Below are 24,671 nucleotides of genomic sequence, written 5' to 3' on the forward strand. Positions count from 1 at the left end.
GCATTTAATACTTTACATACAGTATTTTTAAATATCACACACTTTCATACACCGTGCTTACCATCTACATTGTTTTGGTCACATGAGTGTTTTTCTTCACCTGGAAACTGTAAAATCAGGCAGAAAAAGAAAACAAAAACAAAAGATAAAATCTATTGTAGCATTACCTGAGCCCAGTGGTTCTTGAATACTATCGTACATGTCTCTGGATCGACCCCCTGTAGGCTGATACTCTGTCGAGCCTTGCTGACACTGTAGATCTGTGCCATGATGTGTCTTCTACAGGTACACTAAGCCATGCTCAGCCTGCGTATGTTCTCTTCCTTAGGTCATTGTCTTCTAGGAATTACTTTTGTATAACATTACGCCAACAGCACGCCTGTATTTTTAAAGACAGAAACAAAAGACATATTATACATTTCATGTAAAGTGTTTGGTTTCCGCTTCATGTAAGTTCACAGTATCAATTTGTGCTTACTCATGTAGACCTTGTAGCTAAACTATGCAGTCAGACATCACCTAGCAACCAGGTATTGCCATGTAAAATAGACCAACAAATCAGGCAGAATTGTGTGCAACAGACAGGGCCATTCCATAGCCACTGTAAGGCTACTTGCACACTTCTGCATCTAAGTTGTGGTGCTAACGCCAGTTAGTGCGTGCCACTGCATGTAAACAGATGTGACAATAAAATCCTTCTAACAAATGAGACAAAACATATTTTCACTTCACATGCGCTTAAATTGTGTTTCTCTGCTTTATGTTTAGTTTTAATGTTTCTTGTTCAATTTTCAAGTGTTTTTGCATTTGGCTTCAGCGAGATAAAAGTTTATGTTTTGTGCATATTGAACCAGTCTGTAAATATATGTAAGCATAAAAAAATGCCTGTATAAATGCAATGTGGTTTAAATGCAGTTATACTTACATTTTAACATTCAAAATAAAATAATACCTTACTGCATATCTAGGTGTGAGCATCCTAAAGAATACAATACTAAGCTTTTATATACAGTAGCTGAGTCACCAAAGCACATAGAAAAAAATACAAAAAGAAACTAGACACCAATATTTGAAGTAATATAAAAAAAAAGTTTTGCAAACACATACAGTACACACATCTAGTGTATTTAGTTTGATTTGCTTATACCTCTAGCCGAATGTCCTGATTACTACCACAGTGAACCTGCATTCATTTCTCCAAAAATACTGCTTGGCTTAGCCTTAATTAGAGCTTAAAATAGTCATGAGTGTGAGGGGACATTTATTTTTATTTTTTTGTGTTTGGATGTTTTTATGGGTGCGGTATGATATACCAGTAGATGGGATGTCGGCTGTCAGTATACCGACAACAGCATCCCACCTGCCGGAATAGCGGCAGCAAGGTGGGCTGGCTGCGCTCACCACGATTCGGGCCCAATGGCAGGCATCCCTCGCCACAGGATCTATTCCCACTCGGTTGGTGGCATGGACCCATCAACCGAGTGGGAATTAGGGAAGGAGTGTAGGGATTCCGACCGCCAGCATTATAAGTACATCCCATTTTTATGACACTGTGTGAAGTGTGAATAGAAAGGTGATTCTTACAGACAACTGCACCAGAAATGTTCCAAATCCATCCTGTTGAGAGTAAACGTAGAGCAAAGTCTGATTTCCTCCATCTGACATAAAACAATTCTCATTTAATTATACAGCACATTGTTTATTTTTATCTTTATCTTTTTAACCTTGTCTTGTCATGTTCTAATTACAATAGCTTACATGATATGAGTGTTCAGCACAAACCTCATACAGATACATTTGCTAAGCAGCACCATGTCCCACCGTGTCCCTAGAAATTATTTATAATGAATAAACTGCATACATATGTTAAAACATTACAAAGAAACATAAAAAAATTACAGCAGATAAGAACCTATTGGCCCATCCAGTCTGCTATTACATACCTCTCAACATTTAGATTCCTGAAGGAGGGACTCCTGGAGCGGCAAAAAGGGGGGGTGATCTACTGAAAAGGGGGCGTGACCTCACGTGGATGATGTGTTCACGAGCCACGCCTCCAATTTTCGTGACAGTGGAGGCAGCGCTCTGTGAGCTGCTGGCCATGCCCCCAGTCCCTCTTCCTCACTGGAATAGATGCTGTGCGCATGCGCACAGCCTCTATTCACCGCTACTCTGCTCTGAACTGAGCAGAGCAGCGAGTGCTAGGGAGCCTCTCAATTGACACCCCCCCACCCCCACCAACACCGCGGGACACTGTGGCCCGTGGAAGGGGCAGAGGGATAGACAAAAATAAAGGTACTGTCCCGCGAAAATCGAAAGAGGAGGTTTGCTACGCCTGGCAGGGAGCTACTTATGGCTGTGAGGGTCGCAGCAGCTGCGTGTGACATCATGCAGCCATCGCGGCCCGCCCCACGCACGGTCCGGTCCCAGAACGCGCCCCTAAAATGGCAGCCAAACACCGCCGCCCCGCCCCGTCCCGTCCCGCCCAGCAACTGCCTCTGCCGGGCGATCGCAGGGCTGAGACGGCCATTCAGACCTGATCGCCTGCTGTGCGGAAACGCACAGCACCAATCAGGTCTGAATTAGGCCCATGGTTTTGACCACTAATTAACAAATTTGCTGCTGCGATCAGATCTGAATTAGGCCCTATGTACTAATAGCATAATGCTGTGGAATTCACAGAAACCTCCTGAAGAAAACTAATTAGCACTAAAGATCACAGTCCTCATTACCACTCTTACCCTGTGAAGAGACTATCCTGCGATGCACTCCCCATTATCCAGACCCGAACACCACACAGCAGGAACTATGCGGCCCTCACATCCCACCAGAAGAGGCCAGCACAGAGCACATGAATCCTGGCCAGGGGAGCTGCTGCCATGTACTGTAACTGCCTGCAACACCTCTGGACCCGGAAAAGCAGGCGCACACTTGTGCCGCACAGTTAGTATGTGTGAGAGGCCCCTGTCACTTTGACATATGCTGCTCTATTTGGACAAGACGGCTCACACCCCTGCCAGGTAATAAGTGTTGTATCCTTGGGGCCCTTATGATCCTTGGGGCTCGGCACAAGTGTCCTCTCTGACCGCCCCCTGTCGCCGGCCCTGATAACTGGAGCAGGATCAAATAATCAGCCGTCTGCTTCTCCCCATATACCCTTATATCTCCTGTGGGCTACATAAAGGACAGAGGCCGCCTTTCAGCTATCTATTCTGCGTGTGACCATGAGTAGTGCTGTTCCATATTGTGTCATTTCTGATGCTTGGACATCTCGGAGGGCACCAGGGCAAGAACAGTAATTGGGAGAGTGGAGTGCTGGACTTTTTCTCATTCTCCCCACAGAGGGAGAGCGGTTTGACCCTATGAGGTTACTCGAAGTCCGATGGTGCGACTGTATGCACAGCGCAGTGGGTTACAGCCGCAGCTGGTGGGCATCTCAGTAGACAACCCATCGCCTGCCTCTTTAGTGCCTCAGTCATAATCAGGCCTTATGTACTTATCCAAATTAGGACAATATAATAAATATATCATAATGTATGATTGCTACAATACAAATAATACTCTGCCTCCCTTTAAAACCATAAAGGACTTTGGACAGGATGTACTAAAGTGATTCCCATATGTACCAAGCTCTGGAAAGAGATACATTTCAGAGTTTGACTCAGGCTGCAGGATGGTTTCACCGCCCCCCCTCTGTGAGAATAGATTAAGGAGCATTGTACAAAACCCCTTTAATCCCATTTATAGCTGTAGCCTTTGCTGATGCTACCAATAATAACTATCTGTGCCCGCATATCTCTTATTCTGAATGCCTTCTTTTATTTTGAAAGTCTTTTGTCAACGCAGTTCATCCTAAAAGAGATTTAAGGATTAATTTACTGCTTTGCCCAAAAAGTAAACCCGGTGTGTACATACATCTCTTATGTTTTTAGATATACACATGTGCAGAACAGGGAGTGCGATGCCGCAGTGACAGCCAGCGTTGCAGAAAATGGGGGCATGTTGCACAGCGTCTAAATCACCACTCTACAGCAGTGCAGCGATTGATAGGAGCCTCCCAACTGCACCACCCCCCCCACAGCGAGACACTGCGGCCTGTGGGAGGGACAGCGGGACAGTCCCCCAAAAACGGGTTGACCCGCAAAAAGCAGGACAGTTGGGCGGAATGTATATGTACATATATATATATATATATATATATATATAGTCGTAGATCCAGTTTCCTGGGGGGCACTCTCCTTCACAAATCAAGTCCAATCGTATTCTCTTAGATCATAGTCGGCTTTATTGGGCCGACGTTTCGGCTCAACAAGCAGAGCCTTTATCAAGACAAGCCATACACATTTTCATATTGCGAAATAGTCATAACCTGTCCAAATAACAGATACATGAAATAAATAAACGACGGTTGAAAAACCTAGTGGCCCAATAATCTACACATTGCCCAAAATACATAAAACCCTACACAGACCGCCAGGACCGCCGATTATAGCGGCCGAAGGATCACTGCTGCAACTAATAGCACAGTTTATTGATTCTCTGTTACAGCCGTATGTCATTAAAAGTTCTAGTTACATTCGTGACACTAGTGATCTTTTGGACCACTTGAAATCATACTAGGATCTTCCTGAAAATATACTGCTCGCTATGATGGATGTACAATCTTTGTACACCGTGATACCTCACTCTGAAGGTTTGGGGGCACTAAGAGAACTGATTTCTCTTGAACCAACTAAGGGAATACCAACTGAATATATACTTGAGTTAACTAATTTAGTGCTAGGACTCAATCACTTTCAGTATAAAAACGAGTATTATTTCCAGGTTTCGGGGACCGCAATGGGGTCTAACCTTGCACCCTCTTATGTTAATATGTACATGATGGTATTTGAACAAAGACATATTTTGGCAGAGTTTGGACAGAAAATCAAAATTTACAAACGGTTTATAGACGATATACTTGTGGTTTGGCTTGATACACGTGAGTCTTTCGTCGCTATGATCGATCAGTTAAACAGTCTAGACAGTCCGATTAAATTTGCATTTGAGATTTCAGCTGAGAATGTCAACTTTTTGGACATCACCATTGGACACACTGGGGGGGCTTTTACGACCACTCTTTTTAGGAAACCCACGGATAGGAATACTACACTGTTAACTAGTAGTTTTCATCCCCCTGCTTTAAAAGACAATCTGCCGGTCTCACAACTACTTCGAGTTATGAGAAACAATACCGATGATACTGTCAGAGAAGTACAACTCAATGACATGATGCACAGATTTAGGCAGCGCGGGTATACTCCACGCATTTTTGGAAAATGTTTGCGTAAAGCGCGTAACATTTATTTGCGCAAGGTATCCAAGAACTGTAAGAACACCAACAGAATGATTTATACTACCAAATATGATAGTCATGCACTTGAAACCAATAAGATTATACGCAAGCATTGGCCCATTCTAGCGATGGACCCCACTTTACCTTTTACCCACACTGGACCACCCCTTATGGCCTACGGCCGTGGGGCCAACTTGAGACAGATACTTATGCGACCTACACTCACCCCTGATGAGCGAATGAACACTTCCCGAATGATGCGTTTGAAACCTGGCTGCTTTTCATGTGGGAACTGCACCACGTGTAGGGCTATGAGAGTTGGGAATAGCTTTGCACACCCACATACGGGTAAAAATATAAAAATTAAATACCATCTACATTGCAAATTAGACCATTTGATCTATTGTTTAATCTGTCCCTGCGGTCTGTACTATGTAGGACTTACAGCTAGGTGTTTTAGAGACCGTATGGCAAACCACAGGACCACTATACGAGCAGCCATCCAAACTGGATCCTCCGACAAACCTGTAGCAAGACACTATCTTGAAAAGAGACACCAGGTAGCGAACCTCAAATGTATGCTCATTGATTGGATCCCCCCTTTACCCAATGGGGGTGATAGGATATTGGCTCTAAAAAAGAAAGAAAGCTTTTGGATCAGTATGCTTGATACTGTTGCCCCGAGGGGCCTTAATGAGTATAATACCATGAACATCTTCTTGTGATGTGTTCATGACTCTTTTGGGCATAGATATATGATATTATTTTCTATGTGGTTTCTGATACAGATTTCATTGCCTTTTTAATTGTGTGTCTTTCAATGTATTTATGAATTGTGTTGTGATTTTGTCTATGTTGATTGTAAGTCTATACTCACGGGCCTGATTAGAGACACCTATATATATTTATATGTACTTTCAGCCTTATTGGTATGATACCTTGGTGCACCAGCACTCGATGCATACTATGATTGAATATACATATATCTAGGACTTTGTGGATTGGATGCGTGAGTTATTCTATATACCTTCTTCGGGGGTCTTTACCCGCTTATGGTGTAAGATTTAGGGTAAGTTGCCATGTGATGGTGACGACCCCTGATGTCAGTGCAGTGTGTTTACGGTGAGCAGGGAGTGTCTTCCTTTGAAGTTATATTGTTCCCTACATCAGCACACTTACGTGTTGACCCTTTATGTGTGTTATGTAGGTGATGATTACCATGTGACACTCGGTAATATTGCTATACATTATCTGTTTTGCCTATACCGTAGTAGTCATTTGTTGTTGTAGTACACACCCCACTAGTTGTTTTCTCTGCATTCCGGTATATACCTAGTGTGCGGCGTTGCTAAGCAACGGCCGCAATGATCAATGGGCTCTTCCGGCCGGTGGAACGTACCCGGCGCGCGACTTCCGGGTATTGGAACGCACGCCGCTCGGACGAGCAGCGGCTCCAAGTTTCTTTACACAGGTTCTGTCATGTGTTATTTGTGATTTTGCGGCATTGATGTGGGTCCCACGGATGTGAAATCCGTTTGGGACTTAGTATATTCTTTTCTTTAGTATTATAACAGGGTGATAGATCAGTTTGCTTGTGCTGATTGCACTTCCGGTTGTGTATTCTTATAAGGCGCCTAGTGCTCATTAGGAACACACAGTCACACTGAACGGACGTCTACCATTAGCCTCCAGCAGGGCCGGCAACAGAAATCTTGGGGCCCGTTACACTGATATCTCTGGGGCCCCCCTCCCCTCCGTCCCACTCCCTAAATATCCCTAACCTGCATGTGCCAATACAGGCATCACCAAATACAAGGCACTAGATTTGTGCATATACTGAAACACTACAATACATAGATGGAAAACACACAACAAAAGTGCACTGTGTCCGTTACTGGAGCACAAACACACTCATACACATACCTACATACATACACATCACATATACTGTATACACACACACACATACTGTGAAGCAGACATAGACTGTCCAGGAAGGACTCACTGTCACCACAGCTAGGGTGTCTCTCTCGTGTGTAGCACTGCGGGGAAGCTGCTGCAATCTTCTCCCTCCGAGTGTCACACACCAGTGGCCAGGCCGGCAGCGGGAGGTTGTGCACAGCTTCTGGACTGCTCCTCAGCGGGGGCAGGAGACAGGGAAGTGCCGGCGGGCCAGCGTCATGACGTCACGACGTTGGTGCCACGGTATGGGACCATACCAAGTGACAGGGTAAGGAGGGGGAGGCGCGGAAGTAGGTATTGCGGCTTCTGACTGGACACTTAATTAATTTTTTAGGTGACTGGCAGCTGTGCAGGCATTCACTTCAAATAGGCAGTGCGTCCTATATTTTATTTCCCTGATTCATGGGGCCCCTCCAACCCTCGGGGCCCGGTACAGGTGTTCCCTTTGACCCCCCCTGTCGCCGGGCCTGGCCTCCAGTGGTAAGAGTTATTTTGTTCCCTCCTGATAAATACAGCTTTGGTTGTTTGACTTGATATCAGGTTTGGTTTACCCCTGAGATGTTTTTATGATACATTACTCATATTACAGAGGGCTTATTGACTGATGTGTCCCTGTATAGATAATTTTTCTGGAATTATGTGTGAAGTAAGTAGAGTACTCTATTAGCCTTTTTCTTGATGAATTTAGGTACCCTTTAGTACCATACCTGACTTTGATTGTGTTGAGAATTTGTAATATATATTTTTTGTCCCACCAATAGGGCGTATATGCCGACTTGGTCGTCTGTTCTATCACAGTGTTATACTGTTGAGTTATTTCATTCTTGTAAGTACGTTACTAGTACCCCTTGGTGATTGGCCTTTGTTGGAATATTCTGATCTACTTTTCTTCACCATATATGGTATCTGGGATGTATACCCATACGTTCGGTAGCATTACTTTTGGCACTTTTTTTCTATTTGCACATTGCACTTTAGTGGTGAATCTCTGATTGGGCCCGTGAGACTGATTGTATTTATTTATTTCATGTATCTGTTATTTGGACAGATTATGACTATTTCGCAATATGAAAATGTGTATGGCTTGTCTTGATAAAGGCTCTGCTTGTTGAGCCGAAACGTCGACCCAATAAAGCCGACTATGATCTAAGAGAACACGACTGGACTTGATTTGTGAAGGAGAGTGCCCCCCAGGAAACTGGAACTAGGACTATATGTGTGGACCCACCGTGATTGTGTGGACTCTACTGGGTGCACCCCACAGTTGACCTCACACAGATGTGAGTGCAGGACTCCCTTGGATATATATATATATATATATATATACACTAATTATAGATGAGCGGGTTCGGTTTTATACGGATTTACTCAGGTATTTCGGGTTTTGCTTACTGGCTATCCAAAACGCATGACATCCGTAATCCAATAAAATGCAGTTTCAAGCCCCGAGAAAATCTGAGTAAAACCAAACCCGCACATCTCTAACATTAATATAATGAAAAATGATTAATTCAGCCTGCTAGATAAAGAGCTTCATTTCCTTATAAAATATTAGTGGTGAGTTAGTCTAGAAATGCCTTTCACTTCTGTTTTCCCTTTACCTATATATTGAGGCACTCTGTACAACATTGCCGTATAGTTAATTTTCTACACTTGTCTAATTTGCATTGCTGTTGGTTACTGTGACATCACTAGCCTGTGACATCACAATGCTTCTTCCTGTAACATTCTATCTACAGCTGCAGAAGTTTCCAGTTACCATGCAGGAAGACAGGTAGGAGGAGGTGAGTCCTACATAGCAGGGTATGATGGAGGGGGGGTAAGGAAGACAGAGTGCAGTATAGTCAGCTGAAAGGCAAGACAAGATAGACAGAACAGGGAATATAGGTACAATCACTCATTAGGAGAAGCGCAAGGAGGAATTACATATTTAAGAATACAAATGTAGCGTTACAGAAATAAAGAGGGCAGTGGATGCAGGTAAGTCTCTATGAGGCAGGATCTTGCTTTGGGATGAAAAAGTAAATAAAATAGATAAATGGCAAATTGATACATTTGAAAGTATGTTGTTTGGTTTAAGGAATATTGGGAAAGTAGTTGACTCATGGACATTTTATTGTACTTAAACTAGTACTGTGCTTAAGGATAGTCTTTTGTGTTTTTTAGATCATCATCTGGCAATGTTCTGGCAAAGAGGTTTGCAGAGTGTCGGGTGACCGGCAAAGAGATCTGCAAAGTGTCAGTTGAAGACGACGGCAGGGGTCGCAGTGGTAGCAAAGACTGGAGGATAACATGCAGGAAGTAAGTTACCATACTTATTAAATTGTGTGTGTGGCGGGGGGTATTGGGAGCACATTACAAAACAGAGACTATGGTGGGGGAGAGCAGACAATACAAATCATGCCGAAGGGGGCAGCTCAGTATGGGACATACAGATGGTGTGGGGGCAGGGGCGGTGCTTAGGTGTTTGGCACCCCCCTACAAATTATAAATTTGAGCCCTCCCATAAAATGACAGCTAGCTGGCTGAAAAAAGCAGTGTGGTCTCACAAAGTAGGGGCGTCACCACACAACAGTACTCCAAATTCAAATTACGTCACAAAAAAATCATAATCTTATTTACATTACACCGCATGTAGTGCCCCGATTCATAGTACGCCACATAGTACTGTCCCTTATTCACATTACGTCACACAGTAGCGCCCCCTAGTTACGTTATGCTACACAGTAGTGCCCATTATACATATAATGCCCACAGTAGTAACGCCCCTTACAAATAATGCCTACAGTAGTAGTGCTGCTTATACATATTATGCCCACAGTAGTGTCCCTTATATGCATAATGTCAACAGTAGTAATGCCCCTTATACACATGATGCACACAGTAGAAGTGCCACTAATACACATAATGCTCACAGTAGTAGTGATGCTTATATGCCTAATGTCCACAGTAGTAGAACCGCTTATATGCATAATCCCCACAGTAATAGAGCACCCTTATATACACATAATGAGCACAATAGTAGTTCCCCCTATACACATAATGTCCGCAGTTGTAATGCCCCTTACAAATAATGCCCACAGTAGTAGTAATACTTATACACATTATGTCCACAGTAGTGTCCCTTATATGTATAATGTCAACAGTAGTAATGCCTCTTATACACATGTTGCGCACTGTTTTTCTCTGTTCGTTACCCCTAATGTCAAAACAGGAAGAGCTGCTCCTCTGGAGAAAGTGAACTGGGTGACCTTTTTATCAATGAACTGGGGGCAGATATATTAAATTTACATAGAATATCCCATTGCAAAGTGACTGACAGAAAGATGGCATTTGGGGTGGTAACACGGGTGGCTAACTGTACACAGGCGTCTCATTTCTGTTCAAACACTTTTCTGTGCACGTGTATAAATTACCCATTGCGACCTGTGTTGATGCTGGAGAGCCCTCTGTGTCTAGGAGACTTGCTCAGCCTACGACAGCTCAGAATCACTCAGGGTGGACTACGATCCAATTGCGAATGGCAAAAGATTGCAGCAACGATCACTTTAACACCCACAACTGAATCAGGCTCACAGTTACACCATTATATTTTACTATTTCATCAAATGTAACAACTAAGGGGTCAATTCAATTAGGTGCGAGTTTGTCTTATAACAGCCACACTTTCCGGCAGCCTAAACTTGCTCGAAAGTGCCCGCAACCCTATCTGACCACAAGGAGTGCGAGTTTGGGTGCCGTTGCCGATGTTGAAACATTGCAGCAATGGCAATTTATACCTAATTAGATTGACCCCTGACTGTTGGCAATTTATAACTTTTGTTATTTACTGGTCAAAATTCTATTCTGAAGATACCCACTTATTACTATAAGAAAGAACTTATCCCCCCATTGTGTGTACTATATAAAAACAACTGGTCCTTTGGGTTAATTGTCCTTAATTTAGGCATTTTCCATGTAGCTAGAGTAACATTTTTACAAAGAGAGACTTATCTTTCTATATAACCACACCACTGTTTGCAATTTGTCTCTCTGCTTGTTTATCCACTAACAATGTTTTTTCATCTTTTGCTCTTAGTCTACATAGCAGTTGACCATTGGCAAGTATAGGCAGGTATATGTAATTATTCTTCCCCTCCCATTAGCCATAGCTCCCAGTGGGGTTAGATTTAGGCTGCGAGTGGGGAGAGGTTAGGGTTAGACTGCGGGTAGCGTGGGTTAGGGTTAGGCAGTGGGGACAGAGGTTAGGATTAGGAACCTCCGCGGGAGGAGTGTAGTATGGTATTCTGACAGCCGGGACCCTGGCACCGGTATCGGGAGGGTTAGAGTCAGGCACAAAGGGGGAGGTCAGTTTTAGGCTGAGGACAGGGAGGGTTAAGGGGGTGGGGAGAGGGGAAAACACCCCTTACTCACCCCTGTCGGCCTTTTTTGCACTGCGATCCTGGCGTCGGTATTACGACCAATAGGATCACGTGCATCTGGGGTGTCGGAATGGGGGAGAGGGGGCAGTATGCCCCCCCCCAAACTTGATAGAGGCGCAGGCGCTGGGGAGGGGGAGCGCTTACCAGCGGATCACTGCAGAGACTCCCTTCCACTTTGGAAAGTCTGCTGCCGCTTCGTTCTGCCCCATGTCCTGTGTTCTGGTCGGCTTTTTACACAGATGCATTACTGGGAGGAGGCATGCCCATGCTGAGCCTGCTGGGACATCCCCGCCTCCTCCCAGTAATGCTTCTGTGTGAAGAGTTCCTGAACTGGCATGGCTCAAATTAGGCCAAAGATAAAAGAAAAAAGTCATGTTACAGTGAGCGGATTCGGTTTTACTCGGTTTTACTCGGTTCTCAAAACCGAATCTTATTGGCTATCCAAAACACGTGACATCAGTGAGCCAATAAGATTCGGTTTTGAGAACCGAGTAAAACCGAGTAAAACCGAATCCGCTCAGAACAGTGTTATTATCTAATAGGGGGAGATATTTGGTTACACATATAGAGCCTGATTCTGAGGTTTACATAAATCTCTGATGTTTAATGATCTGCACATGAGCAGGCACCACACTGCACACGTGCAGATCTTGTCACGCAACATCCTGAGTAACCTCAGGGTTACTAGATGTCCTATGTGCACGCAGATGATCCCGTGCTGCCCCTTCAGATGCAGCAGCGCATCACAGAATCCAGGGTTACTTTTTTACTTAATACACCTTATGTAGCTTTTGCATAATTCTGCAGAGGTGTCATTAGCATCCACCTCTGAATCGGCACCATATTTATATAGAGAGAGGGGCGTGATTAAAACTTTGTGGGTCCCACAGCAACATTTTCAGGGGGCCATCCAACTCAGATCTGCAGAAGGAGAATGGCAGCAGGGACATAGAGACAGAGAGAGTGGCGGCAGGGACACAGAGAGTGCCGTAAAAGACATAGGGACATAGGCAGCAGGGACTTAGGGGCAGAAAGAGGAGCAGGGGCATAAAAACAGAGAGGCAACAGGAACCTAGGGACCAGGGCCGGTTCAGGGGCTTTTTGCACCCCGGGCGGCAATAGGGCGTGGCTTCATACAGGGGGCGTGGTCAGTTACACATCCTGTACAGTAGTAGCGCCGCTGAAATGATGTGCGGTGCGCGATGACGTCATCGCGCACCGCACAGCAAAGGTCCTCTCCACGAAGGGAAACTAGACGCTACGCATCTAGTTCCCTACGTGGAGAGGACCTTTGCTGTGCGGTGCGCGATGACGTCAACGCGCATCGCACATCATTACAGTAAAGGTCCTCTCCACGAAGGGAAACTAGACGCGTAGCGTCTAGTTTCCCTTCACAGCGGGCAGCGGGCCGAGGACAGAGCGGGCAGCGGTGGGCACAGCAGCAGCGGATCTTGCCATGGTGTGGCGCCCTCTGGGTGGTGCCGGCGCCCTCCGGAAGGCGGCGCCCTGGGCAAAAGTCCTGCTTGCTTGTAGCAAGATCCGCTACTGGTAGGGACATATAGAGGCAGCAGGGACATAGAGAAAGATAGAGGGTCAGCAGGGATTTGGTGAGATACAGTCGGGACAAAGTGAGAGACAGCAGGGAAGTAGGAACAAATAGAGGCAACAGGAACATAGAGACAGAGAGAGTGGCAGCAGAAACACAGAGACAGAACGAGTGGTAGCAGGGACACAGAGAGTGAGTGCCGGCAAAGACGTAGGGACAGAGATAGGCAGCAGGGACGTAGGGACTAATAGAGAGGAAGAAGGGACGTAAGGACAGATAGAGAGGCAGCAGGTATGTAAGGACAAATAGAGAGGCAGCAGGTACGCAAGGACAGATAGAGAGGTACTGTAATTGTAATTGTACTCTTTCCAATAAATTTGTAAAGTTATCTTAGCATGAATGAGTGTTACTGCAGCTGTTACGTTATGCAACAAAAACTATTTTATTAAACTGTAGTATGCAAAAACCTCATATTTTGACACAAGGGTGGTCATTCCGAGTTGATCACAGCAGAAACTTTGTTAGCAGTTGGGCAAAACCATGTGCACTGCAGGGGAGGCAGATATAACATGTGCAAAGAGAGTTAGATTTGGGTGTGGTGTGTTCAATCTGCAATCTAAATTGCAGTGTAAAAATAAAGCAGCCAGTATTTACCCTGCACATAAACAAAATAACCCACCCAAATCTATCTCTCTCTGCACATGTTATATCTGCCTCCCCTGCAGTGCACATGGTTTTGCCCAACTGCTAACAAAGTTCCTGCTGCGATCAACTCAGAATTACCCCCAATATTTGTAAGTATTTAACACCACATCCCATATACTACAGTATACAAGGGTGTCCAGATAAATTTCTGAAAATTTGGAGTCCATGGCTTAAATCCTATATGTCAAGAACGTAGCCTAGCATAAGACAGAGGATAGATGATTCCTGTGGTGTGTGTGTATGGTATATACTGTAGGTGATTGTTTTTTATTTGCTTTCTTGGTTGTTAAATCATTGTTAATCGCATTTCAAAGGGAGGCTATTAAAGAAGGCCAGAAAATGAATGAACACTAAGCTAAAAATTAATGTTATGGAATAGATGTTGAGGAAAGGTCAGTGATTGTCAGAAAACTTTTCTAGCCCGATTTAACCTGCTGTTACAGGAAATGTCAAGTTTAAAACCACACTATTCTTCTCTTTAATAAATGTCTATTTAAACACCTTTAGGCTTATTTAATAAGGTAACGGAGAAACAAAGTGCAAGTGTTCAATTTTGCTATTAAAAGCTAGAATTATTTTTGTTGTAAAATAATAAACTATTTTAAGAGCTTAGTGAACTTAGTAAATAGAACATAGAATATATACACAAATAACTTGGTTATGACATTGTGATTGCTTATTTTTGTATTTTACATAATGTTGTAATTTGTGCAACTATTGGGTGCTAATATATTTACTACATATATTTTTTGCACATTTTATCATACAATAATTTGCATCTCCACAATAGCGAAACAAAATACAATGCAAACTATACTTTATACAGCACTTATATAGTTTTCTACATAACAGCTGAATACAGATACAAAGACTAACATCCATAGTTGCCAACTGTACATAAATCCCATGGATAACTAAAGATTATTCATAGTTGTTCAATTTTTGGATATTTAAAATGTTGGGGGAAAAAGTAAAACAGTGCAATATTTTGTCTGTAACAAGACTAACAGATCGGTAATATACGCTCAATGATTAACACAACTACCCTACATTGAGGATCCAGCGACATATGAAAAAATAGGATTTTAATAACCTACCGGTAAATCCTTTTCTCGTAGTCCGTAGAGGATGCTGGGGTCCATTTTAGTACCATGGGGTATAGACGGTTCCACAGGAGCCTTCGGCACTTTAAGACTTTTCAACAGTTTGAACTGGCTCCTCCCTCTATGCCCCTCCTCCAGACCTCAGTATAGGAACTGTGCCCGAGGAGACGTACATATTCGAGAGAGGATTTACTAATAAACTTGTGGCGAGATTCACACCAGCTCACACCATACACAAGAAACATGTCGGCTAAAATGGCCTTTAACTTAACTCATGCCAACCAGCATGTATAACGTAACAGCAACAGCTGTCAACATCTAAACGCAAGTGTGTAAAAAAATGTAAACGTAATCAGCAGGAAAAATGGAGCACTGGGCAGGCGCCCAGCATCCTCTACGGACTACGAGAAAAGGATTTACCTGTAGGTTATTAAAATCCTATTTTCTCTTACGTCCTAGAGGATGCTGGGGTCCATTTTAGTACCATGGGGATATACCAAAGCTCCGAGTACGGGCGGGAAAGTGCTAATGTTGCTGCAGAACTGAGTGACCAAATTTTAGGTCGTCAGCAGCCAATGTGTCAAACTTATAAAACGTAGCAAACGTGTTTGCACCTGACTAAGTAGCAGCTCGGCAGATTTGCAATGCCGAGACACCCCGGGCAGCCGCCCAGGACGAACCCACTTTCCTTGTAGAGTGGGCTTTTACCGAAGTCGGTAACGGCAAACCTGCGTGGAATGAGCGTGCTGAATGGTACCTCTGATCCAGCGCGCTATAGTCTGCTTAGAAGCAGGACCCCCAATCTTGTTGGGGTCATAGAGGACAAATATAGATTCTGTTTTCCTTATCCTAGCCGTTATTGCGACATAAGTCCTCACCGCTCTGACGACATCCAAGGACTTTGGGATGGCTGAGGTGTCAGAAGCCACTGGCACCACCACTGGTTGGTTGATATGAAAAGAAGACACAACCTTCGTAAGAAAGTGCTGACGTGTTCGCAGTTCAGCCCTATCTTCATGAAATATTAAGTAAGGACTCTTGTGTGATAGAGCTTTTAACTCAGACACTCGTCTGCCTGAGGCCAAGGCCAACAGCATGACCCCTTTCCAAGTGAGAAACTTCAACTCTACCTCTTGTAGAGGTTCAAACCAGTCCGATTTAAGGAACTTCAACACCACATAAAGATCCCATGGAGCCGCAGGAGGCACAAAGGGAGGTTAGATGCGCAGAACCCCTTTCACGAAGGTCTGGACCTCAGGAAGAGAAGCCAATTGTTTCTGAAAGAAAACTGACAAGGCCGAAATTTGGACCTTGATAGACCCTAATCTCAAGCCAGCATCCACACCCGCCTGTAGAAATAGGAAAAGACGTCCTCCCCTGCAGGAGACTTCTTGGATTCACACCAAGATACATATTTTCTCCAAATACGATGGTAATGTTTGGATGTTACCCCTTTCCTGGCCAGAATAAGTGTGGGAATGACTTCATTGGGAATACCCTTACGGACTAGGATCTGGCGCTCAACAGTCATGCCGTCAAACGCAGCCGCGGTAAGTCCGTATAAACTAACGGCCCCTGCTGAAGCAGATCCTCGTGAAGAGGAAAAGGCCGAGGATCTTCCAGTAATAACTCTTGAAGATCTGGATACCAAGCCCTCCTTGGCCAATCTGTAGCAATGAGTATTGCTCGAACCCTTGTTCTTCTGATGATCTTGAGAACTTTTGGAATAAGTGGAAGTGGAGGGAACAGATACACCGACTGAAACACCCACTGGGTCACCAGTGCATCTATTGCTATTGCTTGTGGGTCTCTGGACCTGGAACAATATTTCTGAAGCTTCTTGTTGAGGCGTGATGCCATCATATCCACTTGAAGAACGCCCAAACGACTTGCCACCTCCACAAAGATTTATGGGTGGAGGCCCCACTCTCCTGGATGAAGATCGTGTCTGCTGAGAAAGTCGGCTTCCCAGTTGTCCACTGCCGGAATGAAAATTGCCGACAGAGCTTTTGCATGTCTTTCTGCCCAGAGGAGTATCTTTGTCACCTCTGCCATTGCCGCTCTGCTTTTTGTTCCGCCTTGACGGTTTATGTAAGCTACTGCCGTTACATTGTCTGACTGGATCTGTATGGGACGACCTTGAAGAAGGTGTGCCGCATGATGAAGACTGTTGTACACAGCTCTCAATTACTGAATGTTTATGTGAAGTCGAGTTTCTTGACTTGACCACCTTCCTTGAAAGCTTTCGCCTTGCATGACTGCTCACCACCCTCGGAGACTTGCATCCGTGGTCACCAGGATCCAGGTCTGAATCCCGAACCTGCGTCCCTCCAGGAGGTGAGACATTTGTAGCCACCACAGGAGCGAAATTCTGGCTTTTGCTGCCAAGATTATCTTTTGATGCATGTGGCGATGCGATCCGGACCACTTGTCCAGTAGGTCCCACTGGAAGACCCTGGCATGGAATCTGCCATATTGTAGTGCCTCGTAAGCCGCTACCATTTTCCCCAACAGGCGAATGCACTGATGAATTGATACTGTTCTTGGTCTCAAAATTTGTTTGACCATGCTCCGGATCTCCTGAGCCTTTTCCACCAGTAGAAATACTTTCTGTACCTCGGTGTCCAGTATCATTCCCAAAAATGATAACCTCATCGTCGGTTCCAACTAAGATTTTGGAAAGTTGATGATCCAACTGTGCTGTTGAAGTACCATCAGGGATAACGCTATGTTCTGGATTAGCTTGTCCCTGGATCTCGCTTTTATTAGGAGATCGTCCAGGTATGGAATTATGTTGACTCCTTGTTTGCGAAGGAGAACCATCATCTCCGCCATCACTTTGGTGAATATTCTCGGAGCCGTGGAGAGCCCGAACGGTAATGCCTGGAATTGGTAGTGGCAATCCTGAACTGCAAACCTCAGGTATGCTTGGTGTGGCGGGTAAATGGGGACATGCAATTAAGCATCCTTGATGTCCACTGACACCAGAAATTCCTTTTCTTCCAAGCTGGAAATCACCACTCTCAAGGATTCCATCCTGAATTTGAATCTTTTTAAACAAAGATTCAGAGATTTTAGGTTTAAAGTCGGCCTGACCGAGCCATCCGGCTTTGGCACTACTAACAGGCTTGAATAAAAGCCTTGATTTCTTTGTTCGTCAGGAACCAAGGCAATTACTTTGTCTTGACATAATTTGTGTATTGCATTCAGGACATTTGCACTGTCCTGAGCAGAAACTGGTTAGGCTGATTTGAAAAATCGGCATGGGGGAAGTTCTTGAAATTCCAACTTGTAACCTTGGGATATTATCTGTAAAATCCAAGGATCCAGGTCTGAGCGAAGCCAGACCTGGCTGAAAAATAGTAGACATGCCCCCACCCGACCGCACTCCCGCAGAGGAGCCCCAGCGTCATGCTGTGGCTTTTGCAGAAGTAGTTGCTGACTTCTGCTCCTGGAGGCCTGAGGGTGTTGTAGGTTTTCTACCTTTTCCTCTCCCTTTTCCTCTGAAAAAAGGGGTACTTTTAGCCTTTTTGTACTTGTTAGGCCAAAAGGACTGCATAGAATGAGAAGGATATACTTTTTTAGCCGGTGTAGCTGTCGACGGCAGAAATGCTGACTTGCCAGATGTAGTAGTTGATATCATGGCATCTAATTTCTCTCCAAAGAGGGCCTCACCATTGTATGGGAGCGACTCAATATTTTTTTTGGATTCTGCGTCAGCATTCCATTGGCATATCTAGAGCGCCCTGCAGGCTCAAATCGCCATAGCAGAGGCCCGTGAGGCCAGTAAGCCTACGTCCTTCATAGCCTCAACCAAATAACCTGCAGAATCTTTGATATGACCTAGAATTTGCAGCATGTCATCTTTATCGACCGTGTCAATATTAACAATCAAGTTATCTGCCCACTTTTTGACTGCGTTACCTACCCACGCAGAAGCAATTGTGGGCCTGAGTAACGTACCCGTAGCAACATAGATGGACTTTAAAGTCGTCTCTAATTTGCGGTCAGCAGGTTCTTTTAATGAAGCTGACCCTGGGGCAGGTAAAATGATTTTCTTTGACAACCTAGAAACTGAGGTGTCTATCATTGGGGGTGACTCCCACTTACGCCTATCCTCTTCTGGGAAAGGGTACGCTACTCGCAACCTTTTAGGGATAGCAAATTTCTTTTCTGGGTTAGCCCAGGATTCCTCAAAAAAATTATTTAAGTCCTTAGACAGAGGAAAAGTCACCACCTGTTTTTTATTTAATTTAAAATAATCTTTTTCCTCAGGTGGAGGTGTTGTTCTTTTATAGCGACTATCATACATTGAATGCTCTTAGCCAGTTTGGGGTCTACCCCCCTCAAATCCCCAGTGTCGACTTCAGTGTCGGAATCTGTGTCAGTGTCCCTTTGCATAATTTGGGCCAGGGACCTTTTCTGGGAACTGGCGGGGTCCCGAGTGGGTGATGTGGAACAATCAGCAAATAGAGCATCTTCCACAGACTGTCTCCAATGCATTGTCTGTTCCTCAGACTCAGAGAATTTCTTCGCTAGTTTAGCCATATTACTCTGCAGCTTTCTCACCCACACAGGCTCAGAACACTCTTGTGCCTCTAACATGGGTTCCTCTGGGGAAGAGCTTTCTCTAGACATGTTACACGCCTGTATAGTCACACCACTCACACACACACGGGAGCTAATGGGGACAGACATACCCTAATGTCTGTCAGAGGGACCCAGAGGGAATTGCCAGTCCACACCATGCGCCCTATATGTATTACATACAATGAATATACATATATACCAAAACAGCGCTTTTTATCCAATTTGAATCCCCCAGACTTCAATAAATTCTGTGCTCCCCTCCCCTTCTATAACACCCTGGTACTTGTATCAGCGATGTGTGAGGAGAAGCAGCCTGCAGGATCAGCGCTCCGGCGTCTCTGTGAGGAGAAAATGGCACCAATTGAGTGTTACAAGCAATTCTGAGGTGAAGCCCCGCCCCCTGTAATGGCGCGGTTCAGCCACAGTAATATTTATACTGGCGGGGGCAGTGTACATCAGCGGCTCACATGTATGTACATTTTGACAGTGAGAGTAAGGATTTATCATGTCCCTTTAGAGCGCCCCCCCCCCCCCCCCGCGCGCTCTGCACCCTGTGCTGAGAATCATGTTGCTGCGCAGCGTCCCGCGCTGCGCTGGTACCTTTATTCCTCCATGATGACCGGAGGGCCCCTCTCTGCAGGTTTCTGGTAAATACTCACCAGCCTTCTGACTTCTGGCTCTGTTAGGGGGTGGCGGCAGTGCTGTGGGAGTGAGCAGCAGCCAGGTATGGGCTGTGTTCAGTACCCTTCAGGAGCTAATGGTGTCCTATCAGCGGAAGCAGAGCCATTAAACTAACTGAGAAGTTGGTCCCTACTTCCCCCCCTAAGTCCCACAAAGCAGACAGGGAAGCTGTTGCTAGCAGCTTCCCTGTAAAATAAAAAACCTAACAAAGTCTTTTCCAGCAGAACTCTGTAGAGCTCCACTGGTGTGCATCCAGTCTCCCGGGCACATTTTCTAAACTGAGGTCTGGAGGAGGGGCATAGAGGGAGGAGCCAGTTCACACTGTTGAAAAGTCTTAAAGTGCCGAAGGCTCCTGCGGAACTGTCTATACCCCATGGTACTAAAATGGACCCCAGCATCCTCTAGGACGTAAGAGAAATGTATTTGAAACTAGTATCTTGTCTATATAGTGTACATGCATGATGAAATGCAGTTTATTTAGATTATAGTTACCATACTTAAGACAAAATTTACCAAATGGCAGTTTTGCCAGGGTTTCAAAGCTGATAGGATACACTTTGTTTATCTCTGATGGGTTTCAAACGCTGATCCCACTACAAATTTGCAGTGGCTTGTAGTGTTTTATAGAAGAATTTTGCTGCTTTTATTTTGTTGTATTTTTGTTCAAAGCCAAAAACAAATAAATAAATGCATTTGGCCCCCCAAAAAACTTTAACCACCACTAGGTCTTGAAGTCTAGGGTTTTAGTAGGAATATATATATATATATATATATATATATATATATATATATATAAGCTATATATCAGGACCTTTTTCGGGAGCGTATGGGGCTCCATAGGTCGGCCATTAGGGCAGCTCTTGAGGGAATGGAGAGCCAGTAGCCCATCATTTTATAAACAGCGGGACACACATTGTCCCAGCTAAAATATAATATTTTGGACCACGTACCGCCGATTATTAGGTGAGGCAACAGAGGGAAAATCTTGTCTCAAAAAGAGACCAGGTGGATTTTTAACCTTAAATCCACAGCACCATATGGTCTAAATGAAAAATTCCCTGGAATATATTTTTATAATACCTTGATTCAGTAAATATGCTAGGTATAATAGATAAATTTGAATACATGTTTTAGGTTGGTAAAATACATATTGTAAATGAGTAATTAATGATTAATATTTAACAACTATCTCCATACTTCCGCTAAGTATTTAGATCTAAAGAGTCTTGATGCCATTTAGGTTTTTATCTTTTATCTTTATTTTTATTTATGCACTTGCACTTTACATTGTAATTATCGCCGTGATTATGTTTTTTTATTGTTTTGTCCTACCCAGGCCTTATTTAAGGTAAGACTGTGACACAGTTTTTTCTTTTTAGGACACATAGAGCACAACACCTTGAGAAAAACGTCCTGCGTGACGTTGAAAATGTTGGTCGCAGTGATGCTTGTATCGTTTACATTGATGTGAAAACACAATTTTCGGAATTGAAAAAACGCATGAGTGCCGCCTGGTTCTTACACCGTCCAGGAGAGTACTGCAAGAGACCTCCAGGGAAAGTTTTTCTGCTATTTTACTATATATATATATATATATATATATATACTGTATATTATCCTGAAAATAGTGACTGGCACTTAAACATACAAATACAGTTCTCTCATGAAACACCGACTTTGGAGGAGCTATAGTATTGTTATGTAGTATTATTAGATACGCCGACGTTACCCCCTTGATTTGAAAGGAAGGAAATCATATATTATTGTGCATATATACTGGTTATCACTGTTTATATGGCATTTCTGAGATACTGTGTGTGTATATATATTAGATATGAGCGGGTTCGGTTCCTCGGGATCCGAAACCCCCCCCCCCCGAACTTCACCTATTTTACACGGTTCCGAGGCAGCCTTGGATCTTCCCGCCTTGCTCGGTAAACCAGAACGCGCCCGAACGTCATCATCCCGCTGTCGGATTCTCGCGAGATTCGTATTCTATATAAGGAGCCGCGCGTCGCCGCCATTTTCACTCGTGCATTGGAGATTGAACGGAGAGGACGTGGCAGCGTTCTCTCCCTGAAAAGCTCCGTAATCTGTGCTCAGTGTGCTGCAAATATCTGTGCTTAGTGTGTTGCAAATAATCTGTGCTCAGTGTGCTGAAAATAGCTACGTTCTCTGCCTGAAAACGCTCCATATCTGTGCTCAGTATGCTGCAAATATCTGATCAGTGTGCTGCATTGTGGGGACTGGGGACCACCAGTATATAATAATTATAGTAGTACAGTACAGTAGGCCATTGCTGTATCTTGCAGCTCTGTGTCACTGCAAGTATACATTCCATATCTGTGCGGCATTTTTGTGAGCAGTATATATAGTATTACAGTGCAGCATTTAGGTGACTAACAGTATATAGTTGTACAGTAGGCCATTGCTGTATCTTGCAGCTCTGTGTCACTGCAAGTATCCATTCCATATCTGTGCAGCATTTTTGTGAGCAGTATATATATATATATATATATATATATATATATAGTATTACAGTGCAGCATTTAGGTGACTAACAGTATATAGTTGTGTACAGTAGGCCATTGCTGTATCTTGCAGCTCTGTGTCACTGCAAGTATCCATTCCATATCTGTGCGGCATTTTTGTGAGCTACATATATAGTATTACAGTGCAGCATTTTGGTGACCAACAGTATATAAGCACATGAGGGAAGAGGGCCCTGCTCGTGAGAGCTTACAATCTAAACGGGAGGGGTAGACAGACATGGGTGACACAGATGGGGTACATAGAGAACGTGGAACAGAGGGTTAGGAATCAGGATGAGATTTGGCTGGGTTTGGTGAAGAAGTGGACCCCCAGAAGGCACAAGTCAATACTTAACATTGCAACATTTTACTGGGCTATGCCGGAGAAAATTAAAAATAGGGGAAAATAAAAATTAAAAAAAAGAATCGATAACTTCTACTGCTTTCAAAAAGGTCAATGGAAGCTGAAATAATGGACAACTACCTCATGGAAGCCAGATACAGTATACCAAACAGTACTTAGCAGAGTTAGGAATGAGTGCTTATGAAATACAGTAACATTTTGTCATAATATTTTAGAAACTGCATGGATGGTCTCTTGCACTCTTTTGCTCTAATACGCCACCTGCTTTAGGATTTATATTCAAAAACATTATGTCTCCATAATCCCAAAAACGTCAGTCTTCTTCCAGTGATTTGGACCAATAATACCATTGATTAGAACGAATAATTCCTGTGATTTTGTCATTTTCTTCCAGTGATATGGACCAATAATACCATTGATTAGAATGAATAATTCCTGTGATTTTGTCATTTTCTTCCAGTGATTTGGACCAATAATACCATTGATTAGAACGAATAATTCCAGTGATTTTGTCATTTTCTTCCAGTGATTTGGACCAATAATACCATTGATTAGAACAAATAATTCCAGTGATTTTGTCATTTTCTTCCAGTGATTTGGACCAATAATACCATTGATTAGAATGAATAATTCCAGTGATTTTGTCATTTTCTTCCAGTGATTTGGACCAATAATACCATTGATTAGAAGAACGAATAATTCCTGTGATATTGAAGTGTTTGTGTCGCTTAGCTTAGCCGTCCAGCGACCACAGTGCACCTCTTTTTCTCTTTTCTTTGCATCATGTGCTGTTTGGGGCCAATTTTTTGAAGTGCCATACTGTCTGACACTGCAGTGCCACTCCTAGATGGGCCAGGTGTTTGTGCCGCCCTCTTGGGTCGCTTTGCTTAGTCATCCAGCGACCTCAATGCAAATTTTAGGACTAAAAATAGTATTGTGAGGTGTTCAGAATAGACTGGAAATGAGTGGAAATTGTGGTTATTGAGGTTAATAATTGGTGGTCTTCAGTATGCCGACTGACGGGATCCCGGCGCACAGTATACCGGCGCCGGAATCCCGACAGCCGGCATACCGACACTTATTCTCCCTCGTGGGTGTCCACGACCCCCCTAGAGGGAGAAAAAAATAGCGTGCCACCGTGCCCGTAGCGCGCCACCGTGCCCATAGCGTGGCGAGCGCAGCGAGCCCGCTAGGGGCTCATTTGCGCTCGCCACACTCTCGGTAAGCTGACGGTCGGGCTCCCGGCGCCGGTATGCTGGTCGCCGGGAGCCCGACCGCTGGCATACCATACTGAACCCGTTAATAATACTATAGGATCAAAATTACCCCCAAATTCTATGATTTAAGCTGTTTTTGAAAAAAAACACCCGAATCCAAAACACACCCGAATCCGACAAAAAAATTTCAGGTAGGTTTTGCCAAAACGCGTCCGA

General features: G+C 44.1%; 1 protein-coding gene across 5 annotated transcripts in view; it reads right to left on the minus strand.

Annotated features, from left to right (window-relative positions):
- FHIP1A (FHF complex subunit HOOK interacting protein 1A) overlaps positions 1–24,671 on the minus strand; it is a 662,899-nt gene that overhangs the window by 341,316 nt on the left and 296,912 nt on the right. For all 5 annotated transcript variants that reach the window (XM_063920560.1, XM_063920559.1, XM_063920561.1 and 2 more), the window contains one exon: positions 168–379. In XM_063920560.1, coding sequence (XP_063776630.1) covers positions 168–269 — 102 coding nt within the window. In that variant the 5' untranslated portion in view covers positions 270–379. The remainder of the gene's footprint in view (positions 1–167; positions 380–24,671) is intronic.

Source organism: Pseudophryne corroboree, chromosome 1 (assembly GCF_028390025.1).
Source record: "Pseudophryne corroboree isolate aPseCor3 chromosome 1, aPseCor3.hap2, whole genome shotgun sequence".
In the NCBI taxonomy this organism is placed as follows: domain Eukaryota; kingdom Metazoa; phylum Chordata; class Amphibia; order Anura; family Myobatrachidae; genus Pseudophryne; species Pseudophryne corroboree.